The sequence below is a fragment of the Diadema setosum genome, chromosome 2 (assembly GCF_964275005.1).
Source record: "Diadema setosum chromosome 2, eeDiaSeto1, whole genome shotgun sequence".
Classification (NCBI taxonomy): domain Eukaryota; kingdom Metazoa; phylum Echinodermata; class Echinoidea; order Diadematoida; family Diadematidae; genus Diadema; species Diadema setosum.
In genome coordinates, this window is record NC_092686.1 from 39,615,264 (window position 1) to 39,629,953 (window position 14,690).

Consider the following 14,690-nt stretch of genomic DNA (forward strand, 5'->3'; position numbering starts at 1 on the left):
TTCAAATAGCTGTTGCTACCTATACAGTTATTGTTTTACATAGAGTGAGTGAGAGATGATCTATCTGTGTAAATAGGGGCTCTCTAGCCATTTGTTAGGCTGAGTGGAATGAAATGTTTTTTTTTTTTCAGCAGCAGAAACAGAGTAGAAAACTACAGTATGAGTACTAGATACACACACTAAAATGGACTGAAAAAAAAAGCAAAGAAGTGTGAGCAAAGATTGCCAGGTGATGACAATGAAGTGCACCACAAAATCCACATTACCTCTAGATTTCAGCTTTTGTTGAAGTATGAAAGTTGTTTCTTTGTTTCTTGTTTCAATAATTGTTTTCTTTATTTATTTCTCAACAAAGCTCCTTCAAGGGACTGTCAATAGTCGTGAGGCCAAAAAGCCACATTCCTGTTGTATTCTTCTCTGGTCTTACCCTACAGTTCAGCATGTCTTTCTAAGTAGTTTACTCTCGAATCCTCTGCGTGTTTCTTGCCAGGTCCCCTGCCTGTCCTGCAGTCCCAGGGAGAGGAGCACAACCTGATGGGGTCCCCCAGCCACCTAGAGACACTTCAGCATCACCACCACCACCACCACCACGATGAAGAGGAAGTGGTGGAGGTCAATCAGTCCTTGCAACATCCGGAGCACAGGGAGGAGGAGGAGGAGGAGAAGGAGGAGAAGGAGGAGGAGAAGGAGAGGCAGGTGGAGGATGAAGGGGATTCAAGAGAGACCAAACCTCAGAGAGCTGGAACCAGGAAGAGGAGACGGGCCAGACACCGATGAAGGCATCAGGACTTGGTACTGCCAGGGTGAGATTGGGGGGGGGGGGGGTGAGACAGACAGACAGATATACAGACATACAGGCATACATACACACAGACAAACAGATGTAGAGAGGACAGAGGCAGATGGGATATAAAAGGGAGAGAAAAGGGAAGAAAAGGCAGGAGGTGAAATGAAGAAACAGAACATTGAGATTTGCATCATGTACTGCAGCAAAATTGTCACCTTATATCTAAGAATATTGGAGAGTTTTCCACTTCCTGCTAGACTTTCCAGGATGTGCTTCGTTGTTGTGCACTGTGATGCTTTTCACGAGAACGGTAATATATATATATGTATATATATATATATGTATATATATATATATATATATATATATATATATATATATATATATATATATATATATATATATATATATATATATATATATGTATATAGATATATATATATATATATAATTATTATGATCAGCATTGCAGAAGCTATGAAGATACTGGTGCCTCTTGGCCTGAGATATGCAGAGACACACTACCATATGTCCCCCAGAAAAATTACAATGGGACCCTACACAATGATTACTTCTGAAATAGTTAGTCAATCCAAATACAATTTTAGGGTATGAAACTACAACTTATTACCCACATCTTACAGAAAACCCCATCCGATTTGCTTCAATGGTCAAAGAAAAATGAGGATTTTTGTAGAGAATGTCAGGAATCCCTTCCCTCCAAGTTCTGTCCACTGTGTTCACACGTTAATATGATTATGCAGCTCCAAGAGCATCCAAGTACTAAACTTTGAAGAAACAGATCCATAACATGCTTTACAAAGATCCACATATCTCTAGTTACGTTCAGACGGCAGCCCTTAACCTCGAAGTTAGGAAACTTTGAGGTTAGAGCTTGTAGTTAGGGACCGTGAAGACGCACTCGTAGTTAGCAAACCTCGAGGTTTGCTCGATGTTTCGAGCCACGAGAAATCTTATGGTTAGCGCTCTAACCACGAGCCGCGGGGGGTCCCCACTCGTAGTTAAGCACCGTGAGGACACAAAAAACAACGAACTCAAAGTTAAGAGTGACCTCGCCGTAAACTCCAGCCCCCACAATTTCCCTCTGCTTCCGGGTCAACCTCCCAAACGTACACCACAAATACACTACACGTGAAAAACCTATGACGCATGACACAACAACATCATCTTTTCTTCCCATGCGCTTGATCTCTGAAACTGAACACGTCGAACTCGCTACTGTATTCTATATTCTTCTCCGACGCTAAAAAAAAATTTTTTCGACGAATATCTTCATAAAGGCATAAAGTCATCAGTGCAGTGCTATCTCTGCATACCATGACAGAGAACAAGAGTACCTGTAAGCGAGTCCGACAGGGTTGGACTAAAGAATAAATAGACGTCTTTTTAGCAGTGTGGGCTGAAACTTCCGGTTTTGTGGTTTTAACATCGAGTGGGACCCACTCGTAGTTACGGGGGGCAGAAGCTTTACCTCGAGGTTTCGTAACCTCGAGGTTAAGATTCGTCGTGTGGACACACGTCGTAGTTAGGGGGCAAGAGCTAAACCTCGAGGTTTCCTAACCTCGAGGTTAGGGCCTGCCGTCTGAACGTAACTACTGTGACCACTTGACCAAATTAAATGGGGTTTTCTGCAAAATGTAGCTAAGGTGTTGTTTTTTAAGACCTTGAAGTAGCATTCAGACAGTTTATTCATATCAGAAGTTATCAATGCGAAAATCCTGTTGTTTTTTTTTTTTTTTGGACATACTGTATAGTGTGAGTTGTGATACAGAGTGATATGGAGCACATGCAATGTGTACAAGCGTAATGATAACTGTAACAGTGGTTATGTGCATAAGCTGCCAATCCCAAACTGAGCTTCCATGTGTCCAGCCTGTAAAAGCAGAGACCTCATATCAACTAGAAATGAAAAATTGATGGTTGAAAATCTCTGAAGAGAATATGTCTCCTCACCTAAAGCATGATGTCAAATGTTGATCTTGTTACAGAATGAAAGGAATTTACATTGTTTCAAATTATACCATGTCCATTGTTTCAAGACCTTAATGTTGACTACATTGTGATATGATATCAATTTTCATTTGAATAGTATATGTGGCAAATGTACATGTTGTAATCATGATTGTCAGAGACACCCATGCTCATCTTACTTGGACTATAAATGTCAGACCACAGTTTTCCCACCTAGTTATTTATTTATTTATTTATCTCCATAAAGGTTGATGAAAATATTTCTTCTGTTTAATCCTGCAAAAATCATTCGTACTGTCTAATTCCTTCCCAAAAAAGTAGAATGTCTTAACACTTGAAACATCAGTGTACTATTTGACACCAATGAATCTTGAGTATGCTTTTACTAGAAATACGGAATTAGTAATAAACATTGATTTTTCTGATCTCTGTATGGCCCGATCATACATAAAGTTAACAAATACATGTATATACCCCTTTCAGTAACTCATACATTTTTGGCCAGCTACTGCCCCGAGCTAAATTGGCCCGAGCCAAGCAGTAAAACTTGCTTTCAGTAACTATAGCAGAGCCGCACTACTTTGACGATGACCCATTCATTAGCTCGGTCATGTAAGGGATAACTACCATGGTAACTGAACGCGCGCTCCAGCGGAGGCATGGCCACGTAATTGTGACCTTTGACCATGCAAGGAATTTTGGCGTGAGCCTGGTGCTGCTATTGTTCACAATCTCTTTGAGTGGTGCCAGGCCTTAGCCTGGCCCGCGCCTGGTGCTAGCTTACTGCACCGCGAAAATAGCGCGACCCATTCATAAACTAAAAATTTTATGACTTAGCTCGGGCCTTACCTGAGCCAGCAGAGTTACTGAAAAGGGTATTAATCCGCCCTTTCAAAGTGCAGTAATGTGTGATAAATCTTCACATCTGTAGACAAATGTGCTATAACAGGCTTTCAAGTGGCCCTACTTTTCCTACTTTTTCCTACTTTTTTACTGCTGTCCCTACTTTTCCTACTTTTTTGCTCAAAATCCTACTTTTTCCTACTTTTTCCTACTTTTTTGGTGAAAAATCCCGCAAAAAAAAAAAATGTGCAAGGCTACCCGGTACTTGAATATTTTATATTCAGAAATGATAAGTAGACTCTAGTTGCAGATTCTTACTGGTGGGGAGAGCCTCTTCATTATGAAAGAGGGATAACACAGACCAATCAACCACAAGACTGCTGCCAGCCTCAGCTTTTGCTCCTGTGCAGATGTGATTGATCCCACTGATATTGCAGCCTAGGACTTAGAGCAGTGCTCAACCAGCTCTCATCATCGCTCAAAATTACCAGGTAAGCTTGCCATATACGTAAAAGTAGAATTTGACATGTGACTTCCAAAGAATACAACTGAGGGAAAAATGCTGCCTACAGCCAGTTTAAATGAATGTAGAGTTCAAGCATATCATGTCTAATGCATGTGCTGGCATGCAAATCCTCAGAAAACAGAAATTTCCTTTGCTAAAATATGGTTTACTACGTAAATCGTAAAGGTCATGTCAAAACAAGAAATGACACCTTCAGATCCCATTTGCCTGCAATCCTTCAGTAATATATGTTTTGATAATAATTAACAATGATTACAATATGAAAAACTTAATATAAAAGTAAGTTTTTCACCACAGAAACTTGATCTGGTTCATGTGAGGATGAGTTATTCCCAAGAAAGCATGGATTAGTAGGGACCCATTTGCATGAAACTTGCATATTACTGAGGCTAAATCAAAAGCACTGCTCCCAAAGGTAAACTGGACCTTTAACATGAGGCATATGACTTGTGATATCTATTTGAATCATGGGCAGGTGGTACATGTAGATATGACTACTAGAAACCTTAATTCATCTGAAGGTAAACAGCTGAGGAAAGTTAGTTGCTGAAAAATCAGATGAACAAGAAGAAATGTTTAATTAACAGATCCCACAAATTGTTAACAAGGAGTGAGAACAACAGTAATTACTTAGCCATCGTGAAAGATAAAGACTAATAGAGCAGAAACCTCTTTATGGACAATCTTAAAAGTTGATAGCTTGTAATGTATACATCTTACAAGTATTGTTTAGGGCCATTCTCAGATTAAGTGTTCAATTCCATGTGAGTAAAACCGAAAAATCAACCACAAAGTAATACATTCAAAGATGTGTTTTCGGAAACTTGAAAACCGGTCAAATAGGAAACAAAAACTGGAACATTCTAAATGATGGCCATTCATTGAGTAAAAATGAATTGAAATAGAGCATCATATATGATTTTTGATCACCAATCAGATACGTTACCGCAAATTTACATGTTGTAATGGACTCCTAACTCTGAATTAAATTTATTGTTTTGATCCAATTTCTGTTTAGGAAAAGACATCTGTCCCCCCTAAAGATATTGGGGTTTTTCAAGAGGTAAAGATGTTGTCATCCCTTGCTAATTGGTAGAAATTATTTCTGTGTGGTAGGTTGAAATATGCTTTTTGCTGAAATGAAATATAACCTTAAGATTCACTTTGTATTTTTAGCAAATTTCGCTTACAAATAAAGTTTCGAATCCCACAAATCATGCAAAGGGAACGATCCAATTTGGAATTTCACAGGAAACAAATATGAATTGCTTTCCTAGGGAAATAACTATTGAAAAACATCGAATCACCTTTGGTGACGTATCTGGTAAAATATAAGTAATAATTTTAGTTGTGTATGAATTAATAAATATCACCTGTTTAATTATTTACCTCATGAATTGATGTAAAAATGAATGATGTAAGCCCAAATTAACCATTTTAAACATTGTACGTAATATTTAAACTATGAAATGTAGTGGAAAAGAGCCCTAAACGTGAAAGCTGAGTTCTTCATTCACAGAATATTCTCATCTTACGTCTGAATGTATTTATCCATCTGACTATAAATATTCATATAGTTTTGATGGATAATGCAAACAAGGTTTAAAAAATATATTTTTGCAGGCATTTAGAAGGAAGTAGGTACAGTCTCTATGAACTCGATATGCTAAACAGTTGTTTCACCTATGGTAACGTATTTGGCTCATCCCTTTTAATGAAAATGAATAAATAATTGTTCAACTTATCAATGAATCTTGAGTAGTTTTTCATATGTTGAAAAACACTAGAATAAATATGCAACAGAACACTGAAACTTTTCTCGGAAGCGTTTCATAAACTACTTTTTACTCTTTCAAAGTTTGGTAACGTATCTGGCGTACCGTAAATGAATCTGTCGGTGAAGTTACGAAGCAATTTCTACTGAATATTCTTCATTTGAACATAACTTTAATTTTTTATGGAAGCGTCATTCTATGCAGAATTGTTTTATGAACACTTTGTTTTACAAAACATTATTTGTCACTGTGGGTGCCCTGAATTATACGTAACGTATCTGCTAAATCTGAAAAGCAAAAAACTGATATGCTGAATCTTAGCTTCGTCTTGTAAAATAAACGTTCAAAGTTGTTGCATAGAATATGAAAGTGACTGGGTTTTATAGAATAGAACTTTGGAGTTTATGAGCACATAACGATTTGTTTGTAAAAACATTTACAATTTCTTTTCAGCATTTTGATTATGTGGTAACGTATCTGTCGGAAAACTTGGCATTAAGTTGTGAGACACTGGCGCAGAAAGAAAAATCATGTGGAAGTGTTGATCTTTTTCACCTCTCTGTCCTTTTGGTGTAAGAATATAATCCTGAGGTCCAACAAAACGAAGCATGTAATGTGTAGGGATGAATTTTGACCAGATTTGATCCCCAGAAAGCACAAGACCAATGAGCAAAATTCGGTCACGTATCTGGGGTAACGTATCTGTGGTAACGTATATGGTCGATCATATCATTATGAGAGCGATATCTACCAAATATTTCTCACTTGTACTAAACTTTAATGTTGAATCGATGCGTCATTCCGAGGAGTAATGTATAATATACAATTTATCTGACATTGCAATATCTGTCGCAGTGGGTGGCGTGAAAAGTATGTCACGTATCTGTCCAAATAAAAGTGTAGAAAACCGATATTTCAGACATTGTACCGTATTCTCAAAAAAGAGCTGTTGCACAAAAAATCTAAGTACTTGCAATGTATGAAGTATATCCTCAGGGTTTCATATACACAGGGTCATTGCATAGTCTTGTTATTTTCGCAATGCTGTAACACTAAAGAAACTGGTAACGTATCTGGCGGTGAACTTGGCGACAGGTTTCAAAAGGCTATAAAAAAAGAAGTCAATAAAAATTTTGGAACTTTTTGAGTATTGTGATAGGCACATATGATATGCTCATCGTCCATGAAAATAATATTTGGAAAGTGTGTTTGTGGACGGAGAGGAGCAATAAAACATAATTCTGAAATAGCCGGCGACACTGCGTTTTGGGGGTCTTAACGAAGTTTAACAGCAAAATTTTATACAAAAAGGCAGACAACCGCATTTGATCGTGTCTATTTTTAACAAATAAAGTCCTTGTGATATATTATAAACATTTCTAATAGGTTTCAGGGAACCGCAAACTGTCATGGAATGTCGGCGACACCAAAATTCCGTATTTGAACGCTTTTACTGAGAATGGGCCTTTAAGAGGTTGAATTGCATCATAGATAAGACATACATTACCTCGAAGAACTTAAAAGAAAGTAGGAAATGGAAGAACTTCACAGAAAACAAACACAAAAATAATATTTCAGTAACGTTTAAAGATTGATTGAAGTTTAAACCATGAGACGTTGAAGTTCACTTCCTGACGACACTTACAAACTATCAGGAATATGTAGAGAGAAAAGCCATCTAAAGCATTACCTGAGAAAAACCCTAACATTTAGGAAAGATAATGAATGCATATTCCACAAATAAGAGCAAGTGTGTGGATGTTTTAAGTTGAATTTTTTAAGTTGAAGTTTTTAAGTTGAATTGCATCATAGGTAAGACATACATTACCTCGAAGAACTTAAAAGAAAGTAGGAAATGGAAGAACTTCACAGAAAACAAACACAAAAATAATATTTCAGTAACGTTTAAAGATTGATTGAAGTTCAAACCATGAGACGTTGAAGTTCACTTCCTGACGACACTTACAAACTATCAGGAATATGTAGAGAGAAAAGCCATCTAAAGCATTACCTGAGAAAAACCCTAACATTTAGGAAAGATAATGAATGCATATTCCACAAATAAGAGCAAGTGTGTGGATGTTTTAAGTTGAACCACCAAGAACAGTTTGTTAAGTTTGGAGGAAACAAGTTGCAGTAAAATTAGAAGCCATGATGTCTTTTTATTCCACAGATCTTGCAAATTTTAGTTAAGGCTGAACATCTTTTTATTACCCAGCTAGTTTGAACAAGATATGAGAAAATGGTAGAACAGCAATCTCGTAATGAAAGTGGTCAAAGTGTGATGAGTCATTTGAAGTGACATATCAAAAATATTGAACCATCTGAAAGAGTCTTGGTAAAATGTGAGACAGGGAAACTTCTTAAAGGACAAGTTCACCTTCATAAACATAAGGATTGAGAGAATGCTGCAATGTTAGTAGAACACATCAGTGAAAGTTTGAGGAAAATTGGACAATTTAAAATTTTTGTGTTGGAACCGCTGGATGAGGAGACTACTAAGGCTCGTGATGTCATATGAGTACAACAGTATAAAGAAAATATAAAGAAAATTCAACATATTTTCACTTATTTTCACATAATAAAAGAGCACTTGACTTGCCTCTTTCTATTAAATGCAATGGGAATAATATTACCCATAACATATGTCAGTAACAAGTCAAGGGAATGAGTACTTATTTTCAAAAAATGAAATTTTGTGAAATTCTCTTTATATTTTCCTTATATTGTTGTACACATGTGACATCATACACTGCAGTAGTCTTCTCATCCAGCGGTGACTGCACAAAACTTCAAACATTCATAACTTTTGAACGGATTGTCCAATTTTCCTCAGACTTTCAATGATGTGTTCTAATAATGTTGCTACATTCTCTCAATCCTTATGTTAATGAAGGTGAACTTGTCCTTTAAAGAAGAAAAAAAGTGAATGGATGGATGTGTATGCCAATTGTGTCAACATACAAAACTTTAAGTTGAAGGTGAAAACCAACAGAACAATGGAGAGTATCAAAATTGAAAGGGCACAAATACACTGTATTTAAGGGGGGGGGGGGGGGAATGGGAACTGCATGGTAAATATACAGATCTCCTAGAGTGTATTTGTACTCAAACAACCAGAGAAATCAGAGAAGCTAGCAAGGACTAAAATGATAATGACAGTCACTGTTTATTTATTCTCCAGATCTTGCAAAGAGTAGTTTATAAGATTAACATGCTGAAATACTGAGCCAGCAAAATATCTGGAGAATGAAAAGCAGAGTCTCAACCATGTAAAATTTCAAAGGCGGAAGGATGTAATATTCTCAGAAGATATGAAGAAGTTTGATTTCAAGAATATTGAATGAACTTAAAAGTGGCTGGAATAATAATTTGCAAAATGGAGAATCTTCTTGAAAAGGTCAAATAGCTGTATGTGTATTCAACAAAAAGGGTCATGATGAGCTGAAAAAAAGTTGAATGTAAAGAACTATTAACTATGTCCAGTAAATGTGGCAAATATTGCAAACAGTATTAAGTCATTGGAAAGTACAGAATGATTATTTTCTACAACTCTTTCTAAATTAACAAATGTAAGTTGATTCAAGAATATTGATGGAATCTAGCATCAACAGAACACCAAAGAAATGAAAACTTATTTACTTGTTATCTACAGAAAATTATCAAAAAATAGAGTCATTTTTTGCTACCTATAAAGTCGGTAAGACTACAGTGAGTGAGAAACAAAAAGCAGATGTACATGTATGCTCCTCACATCTTGTAAAGTGGAGTCATTTGGTTATATTACAGTCTTATGTTACTCTACATGCAAGAATACTACATTTCTCTAATGCTGAAATGTAAAGTATTTACTTTTTTTTCTCTCTCTCTCTGTGGCTGTTTTGTGTTCTAGTGGTTTAAGTGCTTCAAATTGAGCTTGCCTTGTGTTTCCATCTATATCATATGATTATGAAGATAATCTATATCACTGGAAATTCAGTTGTGGACACTGTGCCATAAACTCACAGTATCTGAGTGTGTAGATTTGTAGTGGGTCAGGATTTGCAAAATAAAGATGTCAATTCATTGGTAGATATAATTTCACTTCGTAAGGCCTCACTGTCATGAGACAACCCATTTTTCATGCATGTCTTGCTAGAAATGTAATATGATAACACATGCTCTCAGAGACTAATACTGAGTGCTACATATAAGTAGTTTAAATTATCCTGTTATTTTGAAATGTGTGAACACATGTTAAGTGCTTACATGTATTTGTAATTGAAAGTCTCTTGGAAAGATATAATTTCACTTCGTAAGGCCTCACTGTCATGAGACAACCCATTCTTCATGCATGTCTTGCTAGAAATGTAATATGATAACACATGCTCTCAGAGACTGATACTGAGCGCTACATATAAGTAGTTTAAATTATCCTGTTATTTTGAAATGTTTGAACACATGTTAAGTGCTTACATGTATTTGAAATTGAAAGTCTCTTGGAAAGATATAATTACACTTCGTAAGGCCTCACTGTCATGAGACAACCCATTCTTCATGCATGTCGTGCTAGAAATGTAATATGATAACACATGCTCTCAGAGACTGATACTGAGCACTACATATAAGTAGTTTAAATTATCCTGTTATTTTGAAATGTTTGAACACATGTTAAGTGCTTACATGTATTTGAAATTGAAAGTCTCTTGGAAAGATATAATTTCACTTCGTAAGGCCTCACTGTCATGAGACAACCCATTCTTCATGCATGTCTTGCTAGAAATGTAATATGATAACACATGCTCTCAGAGACTGATACTGAGCACTACATATAAGTAGTTTAAATTATCCTGTTATTTTGAAATGTTTGAACACATGTTAAGTGCTTACATGTATTTGAAATTGAAAGTCTTTTGGAAGTAAGTATATTGCTTATCTCATGGTCATTCAGCTGGAACCTGAAAGCATACTAAGTTGTTGTAAGCATCACTTGAATAACTTCAAATGAAAGTAGATAAAAGTGTCATGTTTTTATGCCTCCGCCACGAAGTGGTGCCGGAGGCATTATGTTTTCGGGTTGTCCGTCCGTCCGTCCTTCCGTCCGTCCGTAATGAATTTTGTGGACAAGGTAACTATCGAAACCTGTTAAGGTATCCTAATGAAACTTGGCATGTATGTGTATTAGGGGGTGAAGTTGTGCCTATCAACTTTTGGGTGCACATGCTCAAGGTCAAAGGTCAAAAGGTCAAGGTCAAATACATAAAATTTCACTATTTCCACCATATCTATTGAATGCCAGAAGGTATTTTCTTGAAACTTAGTGTATACATGTTTTACCCAATTAAGATTCTCTGGTGAAAGTTTGGGTCATGAGGTCAAAGGTCAAAGGTCAAAAGGTCAGGGTCAAATACATAAAATTTCACTATTTCCACCATATCTATTGAATGCCTGAAGAGATTTTCTTGAAACTTAGTGTATACATGTATTACCCAATTAATATTCTCTGGTGAAAGTTTGGGTCATGAGGTCAAAGGTCAAAGGTCAAAAGGTCAAGTAAAAATATTAAAACTTCTTTTTTTTTTCCGTACCTTGGAAAATTGTTCAAGGTATCTTCATGGAACATAGTATATACATTTACTGACTGGAAGTGATTATCTAGAGAATGTAGGGTTCATGGGGTCAAAGGTCAGGGGTCAAAGGTCAAGTGCAAGACTTCAAAATTTTACTATTACCCTCATATTTATGCAATGCCAGCAGGGTTATTTTTTTACACTTGGTGTATGCGTGTGTAACCTAATAGAAATTCTCTGGAAAGTTTTTTTTTTTTCTCTCTTTTTGCCTCAAAGGTCAAAAGGTCAAAGATCAAGTGAAAATGCTGAACTAACTTTTTCCTCCATATCTCGGAAGTGGCTCAAGTTACCTTGAAACTTAGTACATATTGTGCATGTTCTACCTGAAAGTAATTATCTTATGAATTTTAGGGTCAAGGGCGAGATGAAAATGGTAACAATTTACTATTCAATTCAGAAATTGCACTTTTTCTCCACACCTGTACCTTGAAAATTACTCAATGCCTAAATGTATGAATGGGTCAAAGTCAAGTTAAAGTCCTTAAATCCCTAGATACATGCTCTCCTATTCATCCAATTAAACCTACGTCAAGGAAGGTGAACATTCAACACATTTGTGACAAACTTGTCATTCCAATATTTTTGCCAATTTTGTGAAAATGTAATCACACAGTGTCCACATGTACTATCTAGACCTACTGGGAAAATCATGCATTATGGCGGAGGCATACCAGTCGCCAAAGCGACATTTCTAGTTTAAGTTGCTTTTGTCAAATATCCTTATTTCCAATCTTTTTTACATTTTGGAATGAAACACATATCTTCACAACTTCAAAACATTCAAATGAATGTAGATAAAAGATGCCATCTTTTAATTATGGAAGTGTATAACATACCTTTGGCATAGGTGTATAACTTACACATCATGGAATGTTTATGTCATATTTTGTGGGATGATATGTGACCGTCCATCACAAAACCAACAAAAGGTTGCATGCACTGATTTTGTATTAGGACTGAAAATAGATGATATGGGCCAATCCCGCCAATCTTGAGTTTTTCATATTTTCTGAAAGAGCAAGTCTTCTTCTATAATACTAAAGTGTGGGATCATAAAACGAAAAGGAAATTGTGTTTTTTAGCAGGTTTTTTTTTTTTTTTTTCTGGAACACTTTTTGGTAGAATGGTGTGATTAGGTGTTTCTCATAGAGTCATCTTTTCATTTCTTAAAAACCCTGTCCATACTTTTAACTTTCAACTCTAATAACTTTAGAAAGGACGATGCTTCTGCTTTGAAAGTTGGCATTGATCACCTACAGAATGTGTTAATAAAGCATGCGCAGCTTAATCTGATAATCTCTTCATTGTTGTAGCTCCAGTGGTTAACATTCTGGAGCCCCTTTTCTCAGTTCACATTTTCTGGAGTGTGTGCTTTCATTCCAATATAAGGATAGGTTTGGAGAGTCCATTTGAATCGAGTTATACATCATTTTTCATATTTAAGTTTGCTCTTTCAGAATCTGCTCTTAATTAAAAATCCATGTTTGGCAACTTTTTGTTGGTGTTGCGATGCAGGATCACATATATGGTAGGTGTTCATGTCAATTACAAAATTATGTCTTTTCTATATAAGTATTGTAATAAGTGATCAAGATTCATATTGACTGTACAGTTGAACATGCATTTGTGCTTGTTTCCTGACATTATTCTAACGAACGTCTGCCTTTGTTGTATTTTTCAGGCTCTCCCAGGAGCAAAAGTGAGGCTGAGGCAGCAGGGTTGTGAGTACAAATTAAGATTTACATGTAACACCAAGAGTTCTGGTGAGTATCGATGAAAACTACTCCAAAGAGCCTGCACATGTCCTGATTTATTCCTACTTTTTTTCTCTAATGCCCTACTTTTTCCCTGTCATGTCCTACTTTTTCCTACTTTTTTAGAGATTTTGTTCCTACTTTATTCCTACTTTTATACATTATCCTGCTTGAAAGCCTGTATAGAGGATTAAACTGCTCCTGCAATTGTATGTAACCTAGAAGTAACTGGGTATTTAGTGAAAAAAAAAAGAATGGGTATTTAGTAAAGTTTTGTGTGTAAACCAGTGGAAGACTTGTTAGGTGATGTTGACATGGTTCATCTAATTTAAGCTATGCTATTGTCACCAATTTCACTATTTTTGGAAGACATGAAACCGTGAGAATGCACAACTTTTGTCATTGTGATGTAATTAAAGAATTTATTGAAATTGATTTGAATATGGAATGTGTTTTTCTTTAATATGCCCTTAGAGTGATGTGTGCATAGAAATTATAGCATTACAGTAGGACCTTGATTATGCGGCCACATCGGGAGCGGCGGGCCTCCGGATAATTCAATTTGGCTGGATAACAGAGATATGTTCAAATACAGCACTTTCTAGCATATCATGCTAGGTGTACACACATGTTATTACCAATTTACTAATATTATGATTATCTGCATGGCATTGCCACATTTCGTACTTCATGTGATACAGAAATAAGACAACTGTATGTGAGAAGCACGGCACCAGTCATTGACATATCATCTCACAATTGCAGTATGCTGCGATGATTAAAATATGTCCCGTCACGTATGTGTTTTTGAGTGAGATTTGCCCCTGAAAATACATGAAAACATCACAAAAATAGAATGTCAACCAGCCAGTCACAATGACGTCACGATAACAGAGAATCCAGATACATATGTAATCGATGGTCGGATAATTGAGATCCTACTGTACGTGAATGAGCCATGACTGTATGAGTAGACAGAAGTAGAAATTCAGATGGTCCTGTGTCTTGTTGGCGGGAACATTGTTGAACATCATACATACCTACTACAAGCGGGAAGGAATTTCATCCAATCAAAATTATGCATTTTGGATGCATATTTGATCCTTGAGTCTGCTTTGAAATATGGCTCTTTGCAGAGCAGGATCTCAAAATTTTGAATGTATAACTTCTATCGCGCACACTTATATATAAAGATCAACTAACAGAGAGTACAATGTTTGAGCACACCATTGCACTGTAAGGAAAGATTGTAGAGTTTGATCCATTTACAAAGCTGCCAGTATGAAACCAATAAAGAACTCTTATCTCTCAGACTTACCAACAGGTTTATCATGAATGATGCACATGATTCATGTCATAGGGTTAGGGAAGCAAATAAAAATATTTTCAAATGATAACAAACAA

The 14,690-nt window shown here is 36.2% G+C and overlaps 1 protein-coding gene and 1 long non-coding RNA gene across 2 annotated transcripts in view; both read left to right on the forward strand.

The window, feature by feature from the left end:
- The window catches only part of LOC140244991 (uncharacterized), a 129,308-nt gene extending 128,531 nt beyond the window's left edge, over window positions 1-777 (forward strand). The window contains exon 16 of the mRNA XM_072324586.1: window positions 491-777. Coding sequence (XP_072180687.1) covers window positions 491-777 — 287 coding nt within the window. The remainder of the gene's footprint in view (window positions 1-490) is intronic.
- Window positions 778-2,409: 1,632 nt separating this feature from the next.
- LOC140244197 (uncharacterized) lies at window positions 2,410-13,721 on the forward strand. The gene is made up of 2 exons (XR_011902269.1): window positions 2,410-4,113; window positions 13,214-13,721. It is a non-coding gene; the product is annotated as an uncharacterized lncRNA (long non-coding RNA).
- The last annotated feature ends 969 nt before the right edge of the window (window positions 13,722-14,690 follow it).